General features: G+C 39.6%; 2 protein-coding genes across 8 annotated transcripts in view; one reads left to right on the forward strand and one right to left on the reverse strand.

Annotated features, from left to right (window-relative positions):
* Positions 1–2,084: 2,084 nt before the first annotated feature.
* ERH (ERH mRNA splicing and mitosis factor) lies at positions 2,085–18,531 on the reverse strand. Its single transcript, XM_042943619.1, has 4 exons — positions 18,382–18,531; positions 13,588–13,675; positions 8,406–8,526; positions 2,085–2,589 (listed from the first exon to the last, which is right to left on the reverse strand). The coding sequence occupies exons 1-4, from the start codon at positions 18,514–18,516 to the stop codon at positions 2,487–2,489; spliced, it is 447 nt and encodes a 148-aa protein (XP_042799553.1). The 5' UTR covers positions 18,517–18,531; the 3' UTR covers positions 2,085–2,486.
* Positions 18,532–18,560: 29 nt separating this feature from the next.
* Positions 18,561–25,350, forward strand: part of SLC39A9 (solute carrier family 39 member 9) — a 52,342-nt gene continuing 45,552 nt past the window's right edge. For all 7 annotated transcript variants that reach the window (XR_006203924.1, XR_006203925.1, XR_006203926.1 and 4 more), the window contains exon 1: positions 18,561–19,600. Coding sequence is in view for 4 of the 7 variants with exons in the window: in XM_042943614.1 (XP_042799548.1) it covers positions 19,505–19,600 (96 nt within the window). In the remaining 3 variants the exon portion in view is untranslated. The remainder of the gene's footprint in view (positions 19,601–25,350) is intronic.

Raw genomic sequence — 25,350 nt, forward strand, 5'->3', positions numbered from 1 at the left:
ACGCAGGCGCCCTGTCCTGTATGCTTTTGATTCAACTGGTGACAAATGGGACCTTATTCAGGTCTTGTGAATCTAAATACTCGAATCGCAAAAGCTCCCTTTGAAAAGTGTCAGAGATCCATTATTTAGCTCACAGCTATTCATTTTGTGGGGGCTTCCTACTTCCCTCAAGATCTGAGGTTAAGACCATGTCTTTTACACCTAGCAAAATCTTTGTGGTTATGCCGTGTGACCTGGGTGAAGGATTTGAACAATCTGAACCTATTTTTTTGCCATTAATAGAGGAACAATTATCTCCAACCTCAAAGGGCTGCCATGATGATTAAATAAGATCTATGTAAAAATGTTTCCTTAGCCGTAAATGCTATGCCTAAGTGCTATTGCTAGGAGCTTTACACTAACACATAAATTAATGGCCTTTCTTCTAAATGTATCTGAACAAAGGTAATAATATTTTCCCACCCCAAACAATAGGAGTAAGATATGTATCTTGTCCAAATAATGCCCAAGGCATTTAATGAGTTGCTATAAATATTTTAAACCAGAGAAGCACAAGTGAAGTCAAACAGTTAAAATCTTCCTTTACGCTCCTACAACTTCTTAGATCGAATGCTGAGAGAAGTAGCATTGTCAAGAAATATTTTAGAAATGCTCAGGTATATAAAATAAGGTACATTAGAGAATCGGGAACTTTGTAATTGGTCCGGTGCAGGTTTCACTTTTAGGTAGCAGTATAAACGATCCCTGTATGAACAGAAATCAAACCTGTTTTACTTGTGGTTGGGGAAAGGCCACACAATCAATACTCCAACCCTTGAACAACAGGGGAACAGTGGCTGTAGCTTGGCCAAACCGCTGAAGGTTTTATCGAAGACTTCACCTCAACAATGAAAGTCTCCCTCTGCTCCTTTTCTGTGTAATGCTGGACATAGTTAAATGTGTATTTCTCCACATTTATTCCAGTCCTACTCTTCCTTAAGCCTTATAAAGTATCATCCAAAATACTGATCTCTTCCTCTTTGCTCTCATTATCCAACATCTAGGACCCGGATGTCTTCCACATTCCTTAGGAAAATCGTATTTTCCTCTTTAAGCCCAATACCAGAAACTGTATTGTCTTTGAGTAGCAAGGGGTCCCATTCCTCCCAAATGTGCTCTAGAGAATTTTTTCAAAAAAGGAAGCCAAGATCACACCTGTTACAAAAATAAAACTATACTAGCAGCAGGATAGGCCCAAATGAAAAACAGGACAATTGGACTCACTTTTGGATCTGTTCCTTTTTCAGTGAGAACATTTTCATTTTAATATCTGGCTGATTCACAGTAAAACATTAACCATAGCTATACATAAGTTGGTAAGGCACCCTAATTTTAATAATCCTTTGATACAGTGATGATACTTCACTAATAGAATCATTATTCTACAGAAAAAGTGAGCACACAGAACTACTAATTCAGAATCTGGTTCTGCATAAAGTAAGAAAAATATTTAAGGCTCTAATGTAGAAGTAGGAGTGGGGACATGGGGAAGGCCAGTCACAAAGCCTCCCAAAAGACTGCCAATCTTAGAATGTGTCAAGATATTGGCTATCGGTGAAGTATGAAGATAGCAGAATCGGGGAATGTACACGGACTTGATGACTGGAGGTACAGAACAGCATATGTTTGAGTCACAATGTGATCATAGTTCATTAAAAACAAAATTATCTTGTCCTTTACTGTGGTCTCTCCAAGATCCTCCCAGAGAGTACGTGACCAAAACTAAGGAATTAACCTGGCAGCTGCTGCAGACAAGCTATGTCACCAGGAAATCTTTCATCATGTTTGCAGCAATGTCAAGTACAAACCTTGGAGTTGCAATTGAGGTTCAACTTACAAGAATGGAAAAATGAGGTAAAAGCTTGTTAGCTTCATATAAACCACAGTGAAATGTATTCAACACACACATAAGCTTTCTTCAAATTCTCTGCGTGGCAGCCTACCGGCTCTGAGACCGATAATGCTTTGCAAGAAAATGCAATTGTTCAGAGACCCTCCACCACCCCCCACCCCCCCGCCAAAAAAACAATCACTCAAGGGGAAAATATAGCTAAAGAACATTTATTCATTTTTCACTAAGACTTTATCTGTAGGACATTTAACTAAACTGTCACCACCCCCCCCACCCCAACCTGAAGAAGGGTTAGTATAGTGAATGTTATAAAGAAGATATGAACACTTTGAAGGATTGGAACCAACATTAACTGACAAACAACTTCCATCTAAATTATCATAAAAATGTTTAAGTAAAAAAAAAAGGGGGGGGAAAGGGGGCAATGGGGGTTTCAGATTGAACAAGATCCTCACATTTCATCTAATACATTCAATCCTGGCTAGAGTATACCAAAATGGAAACAGGGTTCCTATAATACAAAACTTCCACTACAGCACGCTGTACACACCTGTGTTCCAAGCCCACCCCTATCCCCCTACTGCTTCCAATTCAACTATTTCCCGGCCTGCTGGGCCTGCCGACGAAGGAGCACATAGATCTTCTCTTTAATCCAGTCTTTGTTATATGGCTGGTATGTCTGGGTATCAGCTCGGTAACTGAGGAACAGAAAAGTAATAAGCAAAGTTACAATGGTCAATTATCGTCGTGTTTTTAAAACCCCAAATTATAATTGCCCAATGATGGCACAGGTGTGCCATGTATATGTTTAAGCTCATGTATATGTTTATACATGAACTTAATGAAAACATAAAAGAGCTGCTTACATTATGCTGAATTTTAAGCGATAGGAACGTTAGACCACCTAGTGCAATCTTCTAGCAGAAAAAAGAAACCAAGGTCTAGAAATCTTAAGTTAAATGCTTGCTGTGTTACACATCTACTTCTTGACACAGTATGACCAGAAACTGTGTTCTTTCTCCTATAGAGTTACAAGGTTTATTGTTTCTTTAGTGATTAAATAAGACAAAAACCAAACACTGGTACAAACTTGAGATTTGCTATATACGTTACAATTAACTAAAAAAACTTTGAAAATCTTTGTAAAGGATTAAGAGAGGAAAATCTTTTAACCTATATTTCAGGATTTGCTTCTTAAAATAAATCACACTAGAGGCTGGTGGAGAATTATTAGAAGGTGAATGAGCTTCTTATCAGCCAGGAGTGCAAGGATCGGCATTAGCGAAGAAACTCCAGTGGGACGCCAGGGTTTCTGAGGCCAAGGTATCGCTTAATAGACAATCACTAGAGGTGTATCCTTAGAAGACTCCAATAGTACAAACATTCCAGGTGACCTACCACTGAAATCTAGCTGGGTAAGCAATACAATCATTTTTGGGGCTAAAAAACTAAGGCCTGGGCATAAAAAAAGCAGACAATAAGGAACCACAGATTGGACAAAAACAAAGCACTTCAGCATTTCAAAGCCATGTGCGTCACGTGGTAGAAACACTATAAGGAATTCCAGAGAGGCAAAGATGGAGTTTGCCTAAAAAACAACAAAAACCCAACAACAACAACAAAACAAACCTTAGGGATACTTTAGAAAAACAAACTATCTAATTTACCAATTATTGTTTTATTTGAGCCAGAAGTTTCATTTTTTAACTTCTCAGCAAAAAATTATATACAAATACAAGTGATAATAACGATTAAGAAGTTACCAACTGCTGGGTATTACTTTAAGTACTTATTTGAATCAACTCACTCAATCTTAATTACAACCCCTGAGTAGATACTATCACCTCCCCCCCTTTTTTTAATAAGGAAAAAGCAAAGAACAAGCAACTTATTAGTTAAGTGACTTGGGCAAGTAGTAGAAGCTTAAAACACTCTTGGACAGGAGTCCTCCTCACTACGAAAACACTAAGTTAGAAACCTATGCTCCAACTTTTAGCAAGAGAGACAAACTCCAAAGTCAGAATGTTTTATACCAGTATATTCTTCCCCTGGATAGTAAGGTCAGAATCTGGTTTATTAAAAATGTATAAACCTTCTACCTTAATAAAACGTTTAAAAAAAAAAAGGACATTTTTCATTTTTATTAATGTCCTTTTGTTACGAGAAATATTAAAAAAAAATTAAACAATTTTCTTTGATTATTCTTTATTCATGCTTCCTAATTAAATAAGGGTTAATCTAGTCTAATTCGGGTATGGTACAACAGACTACAATATTTACATCAACACTGGGAAAGAACTAAAAAAGGAATCGAATTTTTCAGAACTATACCCAGGTGGGACTTATTTAAACCATCTCCCCCAGCAAGATGACTTTGGTTTGTGAACATTTAGGAATCCATCAACTTGCACGCCATTTTTCAACTGAAGAAATAATAATGCCTTTTTTTGTGGCAAGTTGTGAGTTGACAGCTGTTTACTGGCACTTGAAATCAGACAATTAGCTGTTAAATTCATTAACAAAATCCCTAGCTCTTGGTACAGATGAATCTTCTGTGTTATGTTCTATGAATGCAGGTTTATCCAAGAACAGAAGCTGTGGGTCTGAGCAGTGAAATTAGCCAGCGTCCTCACTGATACCAGGTTGTCTCCTTAATTAGGAGTAGTAAGTCTGCATTCCAAAACTGAGGATGAAAAGATGTCCCTTTGTCTTTAGGCAAACAAGGAAAGCCTGTATATTGAAAAGGCCATTATTTTAAACTTAAAAAGCTTATTTAAAAAATCCTAACCACTCTCCGAACTGTGAAGAAATTTGTATTCTGATTTCAAATATATGAAGTACCAAGCCTCCAGGCCTAAATTTTACTATTAATGCAGTCAGTTTGTCCAGGGTTTAATTATGTCACAAAGTATCAACTTATTTATTGCTCATTTCCTCCTATATGGTTTAAACAAGAAAAATCAGAAAAAGTCCTATGTCGCTGCCATGTAAATTTGATAGAAGCAATAAGCTCATGACAATTTACAAAAATGGACTCAATTCCTGGTCTGAGGAGTAACAGCCCAAGTCACAACCCTGATTAAGGAAAGGAGCAGGATGTGCTACCATTGGAAGCACCATGGCAATAGGTGACCTCTTTGGAAAAACACCTTATTTCTCCTGAATATTCAAATAACAAAGTCATATGGGCAAAATGGTTTTAAAACCTAAAGTTGACTCAGAGTTTTCAGAGGGGCGCCTGGGTGGTTCAGTCTGTTAAGCATGCGACTTCCGCTCAGGTCATGAGCTCGAGAGCCCAAGTCGGGCTCTGTGGTGACAGGCTAGAGCCTGGAGCCTGCTTCAGATTCTGTATCTCCCTCTCTCTGCCCCTCCCCTGCTCACACTCTGTCTCTTTGTCTCTCAAAAATAAATACACATTAAACAAAATTTTTTTTGTAAGTTTTCAGAGACCAAAAAAGTTTCATTAGAGATCGAATCCTAAATAGCTACAGTTTACAGTCAAAAAACCCAACATAACACCTCTTTAAGTTAACAGTATAGTTTAACTCCCATGTGGAATTTGAAGCTCATATCATTTTACTCTTAGCTAATTTTAAAGAATTCATCTACTCATTGAAACATAAAATAAAACCCTGCCCTGACTTGGTCAAGCTAGTTAAAAATGGAGTTTCTGCTATATACTCAATACCACCGTGCTAAGCAAGTATTAGATCCCCTCAAGTAGTCCTGTGGGTAGATTTCTCTAAATTTTACAAACAAGCAAACTGAGGATTAGCAATATTAAGCTCATCTGCCTGGGTGAGGTGCGGCGGGGGGCTAGCTAATGACAGAGCCAGGGTTCAAACTCAGCTGTGTCTAGTTCTAAAACTCCAGCTAGCTCTTAACCCACAATCCCCTGAGGGGAGTAAAACATGATCCTTGGCTTTAAGTAACTCCCCATCTGCTGAGAATGTGTGCCACATCCCAAAGCATCAGCATTAGGTACCTGATGTCTCAACAAGTAGTTGTTATAAAATAAGACAGCTATTCATTTTTAAAATAAAATCAGTAGTTCATTTGAAGAACAAGGTGAGGGCACGCATGTGAACTCTATTAAAATCTTTAAGTTCCAACTGAAACATCTAGTGTTCAAGCTCAAGTGTGAAAATGTCCCAAAACAAACACACCTGGAACAAAACTGTATTAAAAACACCATATTTTCATCAGATAAAAACCTTACGATTTCTCAAAACGTAAGACAACTTCAGCATGAGAGAAGTCACATTAGATTCTTTCACTTTTATTGAGACCATCCTATCAATTCCAGAGATAGCTCTGTAAATGGGAAGCTCTGTAAATGTAAATGGGAAAAAAGGAAGATTACCAATAATTTAAAAAAGCTACACCTCAAATCATATTATAAGGGTGATGTGCATTTGTACAACCGATATTTACTCAGTACCAACTATGTGCCAAATACTATTCAAGGCACTGGGGCTACAGCAGTGAACAAAAACAAACCTCCCTGCTCTCAAAGTCTACAAAGTAAATGTATACATTATTGGTGATTTCATCCAGTAAATGATTCTGCCAACATCGGGGTCTCTCAGTTCCTTGAACTCCTCTCTTCCCGGAGCTCATCTCCCACCCTCCCTTGGCCAGATAGCTTTCCAGCACCTTCAGTCTCCCAAATTCAAGCATCTCATTCTTGCACTACTTCCCAATACCCCAACTTCAACAACTCCGTGACCCCACTGGGACCTATAACAGATCCTACCTCTGTCTCCACCCCACCCCAACCCCCACTTATGTTTCACAGTCATTCAGTCTCTTGCAGGATACTTCCTTACATACACCCTAAACTTATAGCAAAATCTTTGCTGATTCTCTACCTGTAGAGCCTCACCTGTAATCCACCCAGGCTAAGATTGACTAGGAAAAAACCCAACACCATAATGACTAATAATTCCATCTTAAATTCATTATCAGGTACCTCAGAAATCACAACTTGCCCTAATCCCTTCACCCTCCTAGATTATTTTGCACCTCTTTTCACAAACCTCCAACATCTTCCCCCTCATCCTTAATTTCAAATGATTCCTTCCTGTTTTCCTGAGATAACTAAAACAACCATAGTAATTTCCCCAAGCTCTCCACATCTGCCTGCCCTCCCTACTCTATTTAATGAAATGTCTGATATCCTATCTAAAGCCATCAATTTCTCCCCCTCTACTAGATCATCCCAACAGCCTGCAAACTTACCATTATTTCTCCCCCCTTTAAAAAAACAAAATTAAAAAAAAAAAACTTCTTCTTCCAGCTATAATCCCATTTCTCTGCTTTCCTATCAAGCTAAATTCTCCAAAAAAGTTATTTGTGTTGGCTGCCTTTTATGCTTCCCATTACCTTCAACTCCCTGAAACCTGTGAAGATTTCACTCCTGTCTCTCTTCCAGAACTGCTTTGGAAGTCATCAAAGACTCCCACTGCTGAACCAGGGGTCAATTCTCAGTCCTCATGAATTTGGCCTATTAGTGATATGAAATACTTTCAAGTTGGCTCCTAGGACATCACCACCCTCCTGCCCCTGCAATTTCATGTCCTGTGCTCTCCCCCTCACGCCTCTGTAGCTTCACAGGCATCCTTTCCATCTCTATTTACTGCTCAATTCCCAATGCCTAGAACAAGCACGGTATACAGTCAGCACTCAACCAACGTTTGTTAAATGATTATGTGTTGCTTTTTCTGTATGTCCTACTATAAGCAAATTAACTATAGATAATACAAGCCAACACAGAAGAATACCTACAGCCCTGTTGGCCTCTTATATGAGCTTTTTATATTGAAATAGTTACAATAAAACTTTCTTATTAATACATTTCACTAAAGACCAGACCTGAATCACTGGACTGTTTTCAGGAAGCAAAATAAAACTCAAATGTTCCAAGGAAATGCGAATTTTCCACAGGAATCTTTGGTGAGACAGCAAGTCCTGGCCTGGCCCCAGTGGTAATCCAGGAATCCCAGGAAGTCCCTGTGAATAAGACCTATATATTTTTCAAGAGCGTATTTACTTCTAGCACAGTATCTGGCATGTAATTAATATTCAAGCACCTGATGACTGAAGATGATCTTATTATAAGGTACTCTCATTTTCCTTTGTCATGAAAACAGCATCATCTTAGCCAAAGCCAACTGCTTTAGGACAAAGACTTTAAGGGAAAAAACAAACAAACTAAAAAAAGACTATTTGGTTCAAGAAACAAAGAAGCACTTTGAAGGACTTTGAACTTCTTCTTCAGCATTCTCTCTGCATATTGATGGCCACCAATTAGCAAAACTATTAACTTTTCCTGTGCCATTAGCTCTATGTTACCAACTTAACTTACAAGCCATACGTAGATGAAATATTACTACACAGTAGTCAAAATGCAAAGATCAAAGTCAGGCACACAGTGAGCTCCCAATACCAAAATCAAACAAATGGATAAACAACAGAAAGATACAACTTAAGAGATATGGTGGCCGATACTTACACAAGACAGCTGAGGTCTGCCAGATCATCGATAAAATCAAACAACTGACTGATATCATATGTGATAGAGGGGCTGTTGGGATTCATTCTCTTCAGATGTTCTTCATACATTTTACAAACGCCTAAGAGAGAGGAAAACCAAGATCTTACAGTTGTATAAACTTTAGGCATGAGTAGCAAATATATAGCAATACCGTAATATTTTATTTTTACAAAGTTGGGCTGGGAAAAGGACAGTAAGTTGACCACTTTTAATTTTTGTCACTAGTGGATTTCTTTAAATTTCATACATTTGCCAGAATGTTAAGTATATTATGCCTTAACAATAAAATGATTACTTCAAGCCACTAGATCTAAAAGAACTTTAAAGACCTGTCACAGAAAAGTTCAAACAAGTGATGACACTGTGGGTCTGCTTTCCAATTTTGATACAATGCAAGAACAAAAACAAAACTGGCACCAAGGAAGAGATTATTGTAAGAGCACCTTTAAAAAAATTTTTTCTTGGGCGCCTGGGTGGCTCAGTCGGTTAAGCGTCCGACTTCGGCTCAGGTCATGATCTCACGGTCAGTGAGTTTGACCCTCCCCCATTCATGCTCTGTCTCAAAAATAAATAAACATTAAAAAAAAAATTAAAGAAAAAAATTTTTTTAATGTCCATTTATTTTAGAGAGAGAGAGAGAGAGAGAGAGAGAGAGACCAGGGAGGGACAGAGAGAGAGGGAGACAGAATCGGAAGTAGGCTGTAGGCTCCGAACTGTCAGCACAGAGCCCGATGCGGGGCTCGAACCCACAGACCGCGAGATCATGACCTGAGCCGAAGTCAGACACTAACCAACGAGACACCTGGGTGCCCCTTTCTATATGTATTTCAAAGTGCATATACGGTATCTATTAAAAAGCTAAATTATATCCGAATTAGGGCTTTTGATTGGTTCTGGTACACACACTGTGATCAAAGAATATCACTCACGAGTTACTGAACAGAAAGATGAAAAGTGCAAAGGAAATAACCAGGGAAAGAAATTCACCATTTATCTTAAAAAGGCACTGACCCACTTCCACCATCATACTTAATGGTGAAAGACTGGATGCTTTCCCACTCAGATTAGGAACACTAGAGTACCTACTCTTGTCATTTGTATTCAACATCATATTGGAGATTCTAGCCAAAGTGATCTGACAAGAAACAGAAATAGCAGGAACTCAGACTGGAAAAAAAAAAAGTGCAACTATGTCTCTTCACAGATGACATGATCTTATATACAGAATATCCTAAGGAAACCACACACACACAAAACCATTAGAACTAATAATAAATGAGTGCAGCAAAATTGCAGGATAGAAGATTAATATATAAAATTCAACTGTATTTCTATACCCTAACAATAAATGAGCTGAAAATGAAATTAAGAAAACAGCTCCACGAACTTACGAAAACAGCAACAAAAAGTAAAATTCTTAGGAATAAATGTAATTAAAAAAGCATACGACATACACTGAAAACTACAATGTCACTGAAAGTAAAGACTTAAATAAATGGAAGATCTCGTGTTCATGGATCAGGAGACTTAACATTAAGATGGTAATGCTTCCCACAATAATCTATAAATTCAGTGCAATCCCTATCAAAATCCAACCTATTGTTGCAGAAATTGGCAAGCTGATCCTAACGTTTGATACAGAAATGCAAGAGACCCAGAATAACCCAAAGAATCTTGCAAAATAACAAAGTTGGAAGACTCACACTTACCAATTCCAAAACTCACTATGAAACTACAGTAACAAAGACAGTGTGGTATTGCTTATGTATAGGCATACAGATCAATGGAATAGAAAAGAGGGTCCACAAAGACAACTTGATGAAGAAAGAATAGTCTTTTCAACAAATGGTGCTAGCACAACTGGATAGTCACATGCAAAAGAATAAAGTGGGGCTTAGACTTCACACCCTATACAAATATTCAAAATGGCCCAGAGACCTAAATGTAAGAGCCCAAACTATAACACGCTTGGAAGAAATTATAGGCACAAATCTTCATGACTTTGAATAAAGCGATCAGTTCTCGGATATGACAAGACCAAGAACAACAGAAGAAAAACATATATAAATTAGAGTTTATCAAAATTTAAATCTTTTGTGCTTCAAAGGGCACTATCAAGAAAGTGAAAAGACAAGCCACAGACAGGGAGAAAATCTTTGCAAAACACAGATCTGATAAAATACCGTCATCCAAAAAATACGCAAAGAAGTCAATACTAAAACTCAACAATGAAACAAAAAACACACCCAAACACCTCAATTAAAACGTGGGCAAGAGATCTGAACAGATACCTTACCAAGGAAGATATACAAATGGCAAATAAGCATTATCAAGATACTCAACATCATGTCATTAGAAAACTACAAATTAAAACAAGACGTGTTGGTATATACCTATGAGAATGACAAAAATCCAAAACACTGACAACACCAAATGCTGTGAAGGACGTGGAACAGGAATCCTCATTCATTGCTGGTGAGAATGTGAAATGGTAAAGCCACATCTGAAGACCGTTTGTCAGCTTCTCACAAAGCGAAACAGTCTTACCATATGATCCAATAATCACATTCCTCACTGTTTACCCAAAGGGCTTGAAAACTCGAGTCCACACAGAAACCTGCACGAGTGTTTGCAGCAGCTTTATCATAACTGCCAATACCTGGAAGCAATTTGATGCCCTTCCCTAGCCAAATGGATAACCAAACTGTGGTATATCCAAACAATGGATTATTCAGCAATAAAAAGAACTGAGCTATCAGGCCATGAAAAGACATGGAAGAACCTTAAAAGCACATTGTTTTTTTTGAAAGAGCCAGTCTGAAAAAGCTATATACTGTTTAATTCCAACTAGCTGACATCTTAGAAAAGGTGAAACTACAGAAACATTAAAAAGATGAGTGGTTGCCAGAGGTTTTGGGGGGAGAAAAAGATAAAGCACCAGAGATTTTTAGGACAGTAAATGGTGGATACATGTCATTGTACGTAAGCCAAAACCCCAAAAAATGTCCAAAGCAAAGACTCAACACGAATGGAAAATATGGCCTTTATTCAATAATAATAATAATGTATCAGCATTGGTTCTACAATTTTAACAAACGTATCACATTAATACAGGATATGTAAGTAACAGAGGAAACAGGGAGGAGGGGGTAAGGGAAGAAGGGGTGTGCTAGAATTCCTGTACTTTCAAGTCCGTTTGCCTGTAAACCTACAACTACTCTTAAAAAAAATTAAATCTATTAATTTAAAAAGAAATGGAAGAACCTTAAATGCATACTAAGTGAAACAAACCAGTCTGAAAGGGCTACGTACGGTAATGATTCCAACTCTATGACATTCTGGAAAAGACAAAACTATGGATGCAGCAGGAAGACCAACAGCTGCCAGAGTGCAAAGGGTGAAGTGGGGAGGGATGAACAGGTGGAGCACAGGGGTTTTGGGGTTAAGCGAAAATGATTCTGTAGGATATTGTAACGATGGGTACATGATGCTATGCATTTAGTAAAAGCCACAGAACTGTACAACATCAAGAACAAACCTAATATAAGCTTCAGTTAATAATTTTAATAATGGACTTTAGTTCATAGCCGACTTTAGTTAGTAACAATAATGTACCAGTGTATCAATAACGGGTTCACCAACCTTACCAAACATACAACTCCAAATGCAAGGTGTTATTAATGGGGGAAACTGTGGAGGTGAGGGGTACATAGGAACACAGGAGTATATGGAACTCCTATAGCAGTACATAGGAACTCTGTATTTTCCACTGAATTTTTCTGTAAACCTTAAAGTGCTCCTAAAAATAAAGTGTATTGGGGCGACTGAGTGGCTCAGTTGGTTAAGTGTCCGACCTCAGCTCAGGTTATAATCTTCTGGTTCATGAGTTCTAGCCCCATGTTGGGCTCTGTGCTGACAGCTCGGAACCTGGAGCCTGCTTCAGATTCCGTGTCTCCCTCTCTCTCTGCCCTTCCCCTGCTTGCACTCTGTCTCTGTCTCTCTCAAAAATAAACATTAAAAAATACATAAAAAAATTTAAATTAAAAAAATAAGTAAAATGTATTAAATTAAAAAAATAGGCTTCACTAATATCAGCAAAGATTGGCAGAGTACCGCAGAATCAAAGACCAAACATGATAATATAAGGTAAAGCAATAATGTGCTAAGGCAGCATGTGCACAAAGTTTACCATGGTCAGAAGAGGAAGGGTCCTAAAGAGGGGGAAGAACAAGAGCCTCCTCTTCTTTTAAAATTAAGAGAACCTGCAATCAGGAAGGCCTGGTGCCAACTATCTAGAAGCTGTCTCTAATTATTACCAGTAGCTTTCCCCCCCAGATCTACCCACTGTTGGCTTTAAATGGACAGATTTTAAGTCTAATCCAGTTAGCTCTGGATAATCAACAAATTCGGGGACATGCCCAGCAGCAAAAACAGTGTGTTACAGGAAGAAGTGAAGAATGGACAATTTGCAAAAGGGCTCGGAATGTCCACACCTGGCTTACTTGATGTAATGATTAAATGTAAGGATGAATCCAATTTGTGACGATCCGATCTATGGGCTCTCACCTAAAGGTTTATGGAGTAAAGACACACTCACTATTCCCTTCAGGGTGGTGCCAATTTATCAAATGCACAATAAATTATACTTATTTGGTTCCATTTGCCTTTATTCTCTGAGATAATTTTTATTTTCTAACACAATGATGGACTGTAACCAAACCTCAACAGCTTTTAATGTTTATCTGTTCAATGAGCGGACTAATAGGTTCTGAAGGCATCCCTAGAGCCTGCCTTACCGCTATAGTGCTGGAGTTTAACCAGAATACTTAAAGAATACCTGTAAGATATTTACCTAACATAACAAAGAACATCAACATAAAAATGGGAGGCTTCAGAAAGTCATTCATTGTAATGATGAGCTGGATAAAAAAAAGGTAAAATAATATTTGCAGCAGAAAGACAATACGTATAATCAGTGTTTCAACTTTCAACAAATATGGTCCTTAATATCTTCCTTCCCCGTTCAAATTAGTAACTCAAGAAATGTGGAGGAAAAATAAGCCCAGTTCCTAAATGAGACACGGTCTACAGTGAATGTCAGGAAAAAACAAGCAAACTCTTGACTAGTGTTTAAACTCACCTTCCATGCACTCATTCACAGATTCATAGTCAGCGTAAGTTCTGCCTTCTGGCCTCTTGGTAGGCTGTACCAGCAAAATGGTGTGAGACTACAGGGGAAAAAGTGATATCAACATAAGTTTCTAACTCATATTTGAGAAATTCATAGTATGATATAAAACCCTCAGTCATGACACAAATGGTTATTAAAACACTATTAATAAAATTTTTAAAGAAACCCACTATTAATTAGGGTGCTCTTCCTACATTTCTGCCTTTATACAAGTGCAGCGTCAGAAGATGGACAGCTTTGGGGCGCCTGGGTGGCTCAGTCGGTGGAGCGACCGACCTCGGCTCAGGTCATGATCTCACAATTCATGGGTTGCACCCCATATCAGGCTCTGTGCTGACAGCTCAGAGCCTGGAGCCTGCTTCTGATTCTGTGTCTCCCTCTCTCTCTGCCCCTCCCCCACTCATGCTATGTCTGTCTCAGAAATAAACATTAAAAAAAAAAAAAAAAAAAAAAAAGAAGATGGACGGCTTCTCTGTAAGGTCTCTTCAGTCTCTCAGTCCTTAATAGCTGCTTTCTTGAACTCCTGTTGTACTTACTGCCTGTAAGCATTCAGCATAAGCTACCCTGTACACCTACTGGGTGAATAGTGGGAAAAAACAGTAGTTTTTTCTTTCCTATCTTTCTTCCCAACTAGATCACTTAGGTTTTCTATCTCCACTGGTCACTTTCTATCTTTAGCCCTATTAAGTTCCTTAATAAAATATCAGATGTGGGCTGATAAAAGGAGAGAAAAAGTGAAACACTATTAGTGATTGCAAGCACTGTATCGATCTATGTTCTTTTTCCAATCTCAGCACAACAGTGGAGTTACATCTTATCTGTGGCTTAGACTCCAACGTGAAGGCAGAAGACAAACTGGCAGCACAAAATTAATATATATAGTTAACGTTACCCTAGAGAAACCACTGAACTATTCACCCAGTAGGTGACTCACCTTAAAAGCCTATGCTATCTCAAAATCCTGTATTTTTAACCACTAGGATCACACAAAATAGATGATCACACTGTGACAAATGTGAATATGCCTGAAGAATAGCAAATAGACTTAACATCTTCCACCGCATGCTCACTGAGGGGACATGTTTTCGTTAGTGGGTCTATTTCAGTTTCTGTGCTATTACAGCTTGGGCTGGAAGGGTCCTTCTTGTGGAAGTAGTCCTGTGTACCACAGGATGTTCAGCAGCATTCCTGGCCTATTCCCACTAAATACCAGTAGTACTGGAACCCCCTGTCTCCTCCTGGGCAAAATAATGACAACCTTCTCCTCTGCTGTACTATTATTTTTGGGTCGCAAAAATACTTTATGACAGGCCCCCCAAAATGTTTTGAAATGATAATTTTTAACAATCAACACCGAAATAGACAAGGCCTAGAGTTTCTGGATAGGCACCCCCCCCCCCAAAAAAAACCAAAAAAACAAAAGAAAACAAAACAAAACAAACCCAAAAACCAGTACTCTGAACACTACATACACAGCAAAGGAGGGGGGTGCCTGGGTGGCTCAGTCAGTTAACACTGGACTTCTGATTTTGGCTTGGGTCAAGATCTCATAGTTGGTGAGATCAAGTCCCAAGTCGAGTGGAGCTTAGGGCTGACAGTGCAGAGCCTGCTGGGGATTCTCTCTGCCCCTCCCCTTGCACTTGCATACACGTGAGCTCTCTCAAAATAAATAAATAAACATTTGAAAAAAAGGAAAAGAAAAACATCATTAAAAATAAAAAAAGCAAAGGGGGGTGCCTGGGTGGCTCAGTCGGTTAAGCATCCGACTTCAACTCAGGTCATGATCTCATGATTCGTGAGTTTAAGCCCCACATCCGGCTCTGTGCTGATAGCGCAAAGCCTGCTTTGGATCCTCTGTACCCCTCTCTCTCTCTGCCCCTCCCTTGCTGGTTCTCTCTCTTAAAAGAAATAACTTAAAAAAAAAAAAAAGGTAAAGGAATTGCTCATAATCCTCCCTCTCCATCAAGAACTCATTCTTGGGGCGCCTGGGTGGCTCAGTCGGTTAGGCGGCCGACTTCGGCTCAGGTCATGATCTCGCGGTCCGTGGGTTCGAGCCGCACGTCGGGCTCTGTGCTGACAGCTCAGAGCCCGGAGCCTGTTTCAGATTCTGTGTCTCCCTCTCTCTCTCTGACCCTCCCCCATTCATGCTCTGTCTCTCTCTGTCTCAAAAATAAATAAACGTTAAAAAAAATTAAAAAAAAAAAAAAAAAAAAGAACTCATTCTTATGAAAAGTTTGAGGATTTCAGATAAAAATAGAACTTGGTGACAAGAAATGAAGGGTAATTCTGACCTATAATGACCATAACAGTCAAGGCCTTTGTTAAATAGGGATTATAAACCAGAGAAAGCAGTTTATTAGATTATTTGTTACACAGAAGTTTTTGTAAGCCACCTACTCAAAAAAAGTAGTTTCAATGGGCCACATGTTGAGAAGAAAATAATTTTATAGAAACCACATTAGCATTCCTGCAGTAGCACCTGCTCGGTACATTAGCCATACTAATGGCTACTACATTAATTTTGTTCTTACTCTAATGCAAATTAAATGACTAATTTACTTAAGAGAATAAAAATATGGAAACGGCTACTCAGTATGTTACCTCTTACATCTTAAAATGAACCTCTGACAAATCTCACTATTTTCAATACTTACTACCCAAAGACAAGGATTAAAAACTACTAAGAACAAAAAACTACATTTACAAAGCTGTAGTCAAAACAGGTATTATTTGGGGCCCCTGAGTGGCTTAGTTGGTTGAGTGTCCAACTCCTGATTTTAGCTCAGGTCATGATCCCAGGGTTGTGGGATTGAGACCCCTGTATGGCTCTGCGTTGGGCGTGGGGCCTGCTTAAGATTCTCTCTCTCTCCCTCTGCCCCTCTCCCCTGCTCATGCCCTCTTAATAAAACAGGCAAAATGGGTATTATTTTTAAGCGGTAGTGCCTTCCTGTCAACAGTTCAAGATCATAAAACTTCCCAAATCAGTTTTAGTCACATTCTTTTTACTGGAGCTATTTTCGAAGCCCTTTTGTGTTATTAAAAAACAAAGATAAATATATATGCAAAATATAAGCACATAAAAACAAATATATATACATATATATATTCAAACTTGCCACAATAGAAAAATAAGATTATAAAACCTAAATCAGTAAAAATTATGCAGAATTACCTTAATAAAATCCTTATTCTAATTACCAAGCACAGGTGAATCACTTTAATGAATAATCTGGCCTTATTAACTTTTTAAATGTTTATTCATTTTAAAGAGAGAATGTGTGCAGGGGAAGGGCAGAGAGAAAGGGGGGACAGAGGGTCCAAAACAGGATTTATGCTGACAGCAGAGAGCCCAATGTGGGGTCTCGAACTAATGAACTGTGAGATCATGACCTGAGCCAAAATTGGATGCTTAACGGACTGAGTCACCCAGGCGCCCCCGGCCTTACTAACTTTTTAAAAGTCTCACACACATGAACTCTTAAGAATCATTCTCCTGCTACAGAAATATTATGTACGATTTGCTCATTAGCTTCAAATGCTCCTCCCAAACGAACCCCCCAAAAAATCCAAAGCTGAAACTTGTATCCTTGATAAAGCAAAAGTATTTAAGATTGTTGAACCAATAATTGTTTGATTCATATACAAATTCTAATTTTTAATGCTACTTGGACTGATAAGGAATTATCACTGATATCTGCCCAACAGAGAATGGGTTGTTGATATTAACTGCTGTTACTTTCTCGGATTTTAATCTAAGTATTTGAACACAATACCAAGTAGTGACTTAAAAAGCAAAGAATGAAAACTCAGAGTAAAAGATCTAAGGTCACATTGATAGTATGACAAAACAAGAACTGGAAACCCGGTCTTCTAATTCCTAGTCCTCTCTGGGAAACTATGTGGAATCAAACACTAAAACATCTCAATTTAAAAAAGTACAACCTTAAAAAGCTGTTAACCACAGCTCCATAACTTGTTAACAGTAACTGCAGCAATCAGAAAACGAAAGCTGAAGTGTGGAAGTAACCATGATTCCTCATAATCCCTAGGAGCATCTCCTTTTTGGTGGAATAAAATATAAAACACAATCAAAATACCCACTTACTCCACTACCACCCTGATTAGACCCCCAGCTGAGCCTATCTTTTTCAGCCTTCAGTCCCAAGAGATTATGAGTAGTAAATTACGAGTAAGTACAGGATTGAGGGCTGCGAGAAACGCCAAATCGGGCATCTGGAATCTTGGAAAAGAGAAAAAACGTTCTATGTGTACTTAAAGACAGAGCACAGAAAAACAAAAGGAAATAGCCGAGAAGCACATTACAAAGCAAAGACGACCCCTCCCGGCCCACACGCTGGGTGCAGAACGCTGCATCTGTCAGCTTTGGGAACTGGTTTGTCATACATCCCTCGGCCATTGTTCCTGCACTCGGCCAGAGAGTCCGGTGGGACAGAGCAGCATGTCCACGCCTGCCTCTATCAAGCAGCAATTGGGAGAAAGTGCATCCTCCACACCGCACGCCTCGCCGGAGCCTACAGGCGGGCGCGCAAACGCAGGGCGGACCCGGGCTCCGGGGCCTAGTGCCAGGCCCTGCCTCTCCGCGGCGGGAAGGGGAAAGGTCGAACCACGACCAGGAGGGCCGTGGAGCTGCACGCTCGCTCTGGATGAGACGAGGAGAAGATGTACAGGGCTGGGATCGCCCCAGAGGCCGGGGGATCGGGGAGCCGCGGGGGCCTTTCTCACCATCGCGCCAAACTCTCTCGCTGCAGCCGCTGCCGACACTGCCGCCGCACACGAGCTTAGCTGCAAAGCCGCCAACAGCCAATCCCCGCGAGAGGAGCCGCCGGAAGTCGTCAGAAACGCACCGCGAAAGAGCATTTTGGGCCATAGAGGCGCACACATTTCCGGCAGCTAGAGTGGATACTGACTCTGTCACAGCCATCTTGGATAAGGGCGATGGGGTGCGCAGGGAATTGCTGCAGAACTTGAAAAATAATCATTTCTTTTCAAGACGCTGTCTTCCGTACTCTTGTTATTGGACAGGCGCCTAGAGTGATCACCGATATAGACTGTGACTCCAGATATCTTTCAATGGCCCTATTCAAAAATGGCGGTAGCGTAAGACTCCTGGGCCATAGGTCGGTTGTAACCCGGAAGTACTCTTCTAAAGGAGGGGGCGGTGAAGCAATCCGGAAGTGGATGTAATGAAGATGTGCCACTTGGCGGCCATGGCAGCTGTAGTATCGGTGGCTCTGGGTCAAGGCCCAGCGGAGTGGAGTAATATGGGCAGTATCGGGAATAGGGCAGAGACAGCTTTGTATCACCTTCGCTGCTGAACCCCTAAGCCCATCGGTAGAGACCTGCAGGACTCTTTCCCCATTCTAGACTCGGAGGAGAGTTTGCCGGGACTGGTGGGCTGGTCCCAGGCTGGCGAGAACCGCCCCAAGGAGGTAGGGGAGCCGGGAGGACGAACAAGTTTGCTTGGGTTTTCCTCCTTTTCCTGCTGCCACCTGGGACGTTGTGGAGGGAGTGGGTCCATTGTGCCACCATTCCGACGATTGAAGAAATCGCCCTTTGCATACCTTTAACTGTTAACGCTAGGGAATCCAGTGACTGGCGTCTGAAAACAGGGATCGGGACCTGAGATTGCTGAAAGTTCTCTCTGGTGCTAATATCAGCAAAAAGGGACTGTTTTCAGGTGCGTTCCAGAGAAGGGTTTCGTGAACACATCTGTTGGTGAGGAGGACGAAAAAACTGGAAAGTCCACTTGTCTTGGAATCACCACACGCGTTTAAGAACCTAAGCACCCTTTGAAGCCTCTGAAAATTTGTAGTCTGGTGGCGGTGGGTAAATAAAGGAGGACAGAATGGATGATTTCATCTCCATTAGTCTGCTGTCTCTGGCTATGTTGGTGGGATGTTACGTGGCTGGAATCGTGCCCTTGGCTGTTAATTTCTCCGAGGTAAGAAATTCTCAATTTTCTGTCAGTTGTCAGGATGGCTGCTAGGAAGTACTGACAGTTGTAAAGGGAAGCGGTTTCCTCAATTAAGCTCAGAGCTAAAGATCTTCGTAGGAAAGACTATCTTTTTAAAAGATGCATAACATTTCATGGGGCCCCTGGGTGGCTCAGTCGCTTAAGCGTCTGACTTCGACTCAGGTCATCGTCTCACTGTTGGTGGGTTGGAGCCCCGCGTTGGGCTCTGTGCTGACAGCTCAGAGCCTGGAGCCTGCTTCAGATTCTGTCTCCCTCTCTGCCCCTCCTCATTATCACTCTCTCTCTCAAAACTAAACATTAAAAAAAAAAAAAAAAAGATGCATAACATTTCATAATAGAAACAAACCTCATTTTAGGCACTAGAGCCCTTAACTTGGGGTGGGTGGATCCACTGAAGATCCTGGGGTACTCTGAACCTTGTGAAATTGCATACAAAAATTTAGGACTCTCTGCACACTTTCCTGGAAAGAGGTACCATAACATTCTTTGGATTCCCAGAGGTTCCAAGGAATCAAGTTTCCAGATTGCTATCAAGGAACATAAATGGGGAATATTATTTGTCTGTATGCATTGAAATCAATATACTTTATCTTTTTGAGGAAATGAAGCATAGTTTTTTGGGGGGAGAGGTAATTTTTTTGGATTAGAATCCAAAATTTTCTGGTTTTTTGAATTAGTTTTTTGTTAATACAAAAATGAATTCATGCTAACGAATGAAGATAAGAAAACTAGATTGTTCTTAACTCACATTTCCTTTTAAAGAAAGAGAGCATTGGAATGCATATTTGAAGTTGTTTCAGATCTTTACTTAGAAATGAAATTTTTGTTAATATGTTTTGACATTTTGGTTAATTTGTACATTTGTCCTTATTTGCACAAACATTAATGAGTGGGGAAGAAAGGTGGAAGCATTGTTCAGTTAAAAATGCAGATAAGTTCCTCATAAAGAGCTCACAGCATGCACAGTGCTCAGACATCTAGGGGAGAAAACCCATTACACTTGGAAGGAACAGGATTTCATGAGTATTTGGGGGTTCAGCAGTAAAATAGGCCCAGTTTCACCGCCAGTCCTGAAAGAGCTTCGTGAGAGAGCAAACTGATAGACCAAACCTAACCCACAGACTTAATTTGTTAGGTTAGCACAGTATTTAAGGTTGTTATTGCTTTTTTTTTTTTTTTTTTTTTTTTGTCTGTATTCCCTCAAGGCAGTAGTTGGCTAGAGCTGAGCAGTGGTAGATTGTTAAGGTCTTTGGCTGTGAAGCCTGCTTCACTCATTTGGGCCACCTGCTGTCCAGTACTTTGTAAGCCTGCTTTATTCTGCCTTGAACCATATTTTCTATTAACTGCATTAGAGTTGAACTGGCCTTATGAGGGCTAATATTTGTGAGATTTAAGTTGGCGTATGTATTTAAAAACTTAACTGAGGTAGCATTTATCAAAAATTATAATGTCTTCAAATAAGAGATTAATGAAACTTTATTTGTATAAAGTGCTGAGAACTTTTCCAGTTTCAGTATCTTCTTGAACCATTTTGAGTGGTTTTTGCAATATGCGATCTGCTATCTTCTTTTTCACTGAAAGGAAATGTGTACATGAGTGGTGTAATTAACCAAGCCATTAATAAAGATAATTAGTATGACATGTCATTTATGGCTATCTGAATTGATGGTCAAGTGGTCTTTTCCAGCTGTAGGCCTTAAAATGCTATAAATCACATTCATGATATTCTTTTATTATTACAGCAGGCACAGTCCATTTTGAGCTCGTAGAATAAAAATGAAAATTATATATAACTTAGACATGTTAGAATTCAACTGATGTTTTTTATCTTCTAGAAATTAAGCATTTTTTCTAGACAGATTATACTATTATGTATTGATGTATCATGAAACTAGTGAGATGATAAATGTGTAAAAACCAAACTTCATTCATGGAGGCTGGGAAGCAGTTTCTACCTTTAGAAAATAGTTCCTAAGCTTCTATACTGGCTAAACAACTTTCCTTTAAAAAATTTTTTTAAGTTAATTTATTTATTTTGAGAGAGACAGACAGCATGAGCAGGGGAGGGGCAGAGAGAGAGGGAGAGAGAGAGAGAGAATCCCAACCTGGTTCCGTGATGCCAGCGCAGAGTCGGACGTGGGGGCTCAAACCCACGAACTGTGAGATCATGACCTGAGCCGAAATCAAGAGTCAGACACTTAACAAACTAAGCCACCCAGGAGCCCCTGAACAACTTTACTTTTTAAGGAAATCTGGCTTTTTTTAGAGACTAGCATTATTATAAATAAAAAGACCAATCTAATTTATTTTACAGTTCACTTTCATCTATATGGAAACATATGCTTTTTATTCATGTTCTTAATCTAGCTGCTGCTTTTATTCAATACAGTATTTTCCCCTTAGAATTTCTCAGACAGGAATAAAAGTTCAAAAACCCATTAATTATGGCAAAATTAGTGTTTAGAAATGAGTTAAAATTAAGTAACCTGAAAATTGCTGCAGCAGTGGTGCCTACCTGCTGTATCTGACCATCCGGCTTTATGTGACAGTGATCCATCACTGTCTTCGGCATTCCTTGCCCCCAGACCAACTTTCTTGATGCTTTTCTAACTTCTTTCTTGCTTCCTTTATGTCTAAGTGATTTCTAAAATGAAGGAAAGGAAAATCTCTGATTCCTTTTTTTTTTTAATGTTTACTTATTTTTGAGAGAGAGAAAGAGAGACAGAGCACGAGCGGGGGAGGGGCAGAGAGAGAGGGAGACACAGAATCTGAAGCAGGCTCCAGACTCTGAGCTGTCAGCGCAGAGCCCGATGTGGGGCTCGAACCCACAAGTCACATTCTCATGACCTGAGCGGAAGTTGGATGCTCAACTCACTGAGCCAGCCAGGTGCCCCAAAATCTCTGATTCTTGAAAATACTTATGAGCAACTGATGCTGAAGATGCTCTGTTCTTCAGCATATGGGAAGGAGAAAAACTAAAGTTGTAAAGAACGCCAGAGCATGCCTTACACAAATGAAATCCCGTCTGGTAAAGGAGTTGGAACCACTAGGTTAGTACTATCTTACGATGTTAGATTCAGTTGGTAACGAGCAGTTTTCTTTGGCTCTAAAGGAAAACGCTACGTAAGTAGGTGAAGAGCCTACAACTTAACGTTACCTGGAATTAACCCAGCTTAGCAAGTGCTCTGACTGATGAATGAAGTTAACAGCCATGACCGAAGTGAGATGTTAGATGGGTTATCTGAGGATTGTTACTTACCTGAGCACGTCTCCTCTTTGCCACAGAGCTGGTAACAGAGAGCAAGCTGTTCGCACCAGAGCTCTAAGGCAGTGCTCCTCCAGCTATCTGGTAGATGACTAGTTTTTGGTCTTGTTTAATTTCCATTCTATTGCAGACCAATATATTTATAAAAATTAAACACTAAAAAAATGAAATGGAAAAAAAGGCATATGAACTACAAGCCCAAATGCAGTGTAATCATATTGAAGAGGCATACGATTACTTATATAATTGTAATGTTTCTATCATATACAGTGTGCTGAAGGCTTTGTCTCAGTTTCACACTTCTCTTTTGCAGACCGGTTTGGGTTATAATGCCATCTTCTTCCTGTGTTAAAATCGTATAAACCCATAGGTATGCAGCTGAAAGTAGTGCTGCTCTCACTTCAGTAAGGGATTCAAGATGACCAGTAATGCGCTCAAGCCCCGGGAACTGTCTGGGACAGGTAGTGTAGTTCAAAATCAGTGTCGCTTTTTGAACAAGCTCTTTTAACAGCCAGATCTTTCCTTTTAAATGACCTTATAGGACTGTTGTGAGGATGTAATGCATTAATATAAGGGCGAGGCTGTATTCTAGGCCATAATAAGAACTTTAGAAAATGTTGAGGATTATACTCCTTAGATTATGAAAACTTCTTCAAGGTTTTCATTTTTAGAAATTTGTTCTAAATTATAATTTTTTCTAAAGTTTATTTATTTTGAGAGAGAAAGAGAGAGGAGGGGAGGGGCAAGGAGAGAGGGAGAGAGAGAATCCCAGGCAGGCTCCACACTGTCAGCGCAGGGCCCAGCACAGGATTCGAACTCCTGAACTGTGAGATCATGACCTGAGCCGAAACCAAGAGTCGGATGCTTAACCAACTGAGCCACCCAGGAGCCCCTTAAGTTATAATTTTTAAGACTTTATTTTGAAACAGACTCCTAATAGAATTCCTCCATCCCATTCTCCAGTTACAGAAACTTCTCAGCGTTTTTGTTTGGAATCTGAAAGGTCTTGTTTGGGGATTGGCATTCCTATTCACCATGAATGTTCCATTTGGAGAGACCAAGCCTTCTCTAGTCTGCCTGCCTTATAGTATTTTTCTTAGTATTTGCCTTTTTTTTCTTCATTAGTTCTCATTTTAAGCTTTGTTTTATTTTTCGTGTGTTTAAAAGTTTTATGTCTAATTATCATAACTCATTCATGATAAGTATCTTTGGGACTTTGAGTCACCAACAAAACAGACATTTGTGTCTAAGGAATAAATTTGTTCAGCATGCTTTTCTGACAATTGGTTCTTTTTGAAATAGATGTGACAAAGTGGTATTTTTAGAGGCTTTTGCATTGTCTAGTATATTAACGTTTTATTCTCTTCAGGTAATACAATAAATGTGATGCCTGTTTGGAATTTCATTTCTAAATTCAAACAGTTTACACTTTGCTTTCTCTCTACCCATACCTGGAAAACAATTATGTCTTAGAAGATTATTGTTTCATAAGTGTCTTTGCTTGATAAAAATGTTTGGATCAAATAAAAACTAGATAAAATCTGGTCCAATATTTTCCTGAAAAGCTTTCTTTTCCCTAGGATATTATGTGGATAAGTGCTATTGAAACTTATCTGTTTAATAATATTAATAATAGTTAATGCTTATTGAGCTCCTTCTGTGAAGTGCCAGGCACCGATACGCGGTATCTTATTTAATCTCCAAGAGGAGACAGATAGGTACTGGTATACCTCACTTTACAAATGTGCATACTCAAGGCTTGGAGAGTGTGGTAGACACTGGTAGAGGTGGGATTTGAAACTAAGTCAGTTTGACTGCCAGTCCAAAGCACTTGACCGTTAGATATTTCCTTTTCTGAAGAACACTGTAAAGAAGGAATGAAAGACCATGGGTCTAGATTGGCACCTTAGCTCCCCAAATTAGGAACATCATAACACCACTAACTTTACCTCCATTAGGAGATATCCCCAAGTTAGGAATATCTTTCACATCACGGACATTCTACCTTCCACAGTACATCTCCTGCCTTGTGCTTTGTCAGTGTAGCAGAATTGAAACTACAGAGGTAAACCACCTTCAAATAGCATTGAAACCTTTAAGAAAGAGCGGAATATATCCTAAATGCCCTTAAATTGACACCTGCCAACTTAGAATCTGAAGCAGTTCCCATTTTGAACTGTCCAAAATTAATTTCATACTTCGTAATCAAGTCAATTGTAAATTGTGATATTCAAGAATTCGCATCGGAGGCGCCTGGGTGGCTCAGTCGGTTAAGCGTCCGACTTCAGCTCAGGTCACGATCTCGCGGTCCGTGAGTTTGAGCCCCGCGTCGGGCTCTGGGCTGATGGCTCAGAGCCTGGAGCCTGCTTCCTATTCTGTGTCTCCCTCTCTCTCTGCCCCTCCCCCGTTCATGCTCTGTCTCTCTCTGTCTCAAAAAGAAATAAACGTTAAA

The sequence above is a fragment of the Panthera leo genome, chromosome B3 (genome assembly GCF_018350215.1).
Source record: "Panthera leo isolate Ple1 chromosome B3, P.leo_Ple1_pat1.1, whole genome shotgun sequence".
Lineage (NCBI taxonomy): Eukaryota > Metazoa > Chordata > Mammalia > Carnivora > Felidae > Panthera > Panthera leo.

Coding starts and splice junctions, on each gene's coding strand:
- ERH (XM_042943619.1), bottom strand. CDS start 18,516: ATGCTCTTTCGCGGTGCGTTTCTGACGACTTCCGGCGGCTCCTCTCGC. Junction 13,676..18,381: donor CGAGAGAGTTTGGCGCGATG/GTGAGAAAGGCC, acceptor TTTCCCCTGTAG/TCTCACACCATTTTGCTGGT. Junction 2,590..8,405: donor GCAGACCTCAGCTGTCTTGT/GTAAGTATCGGC, acceptor TCTGTTCCTCAG/TTACCGAGCTGATACCCAGA.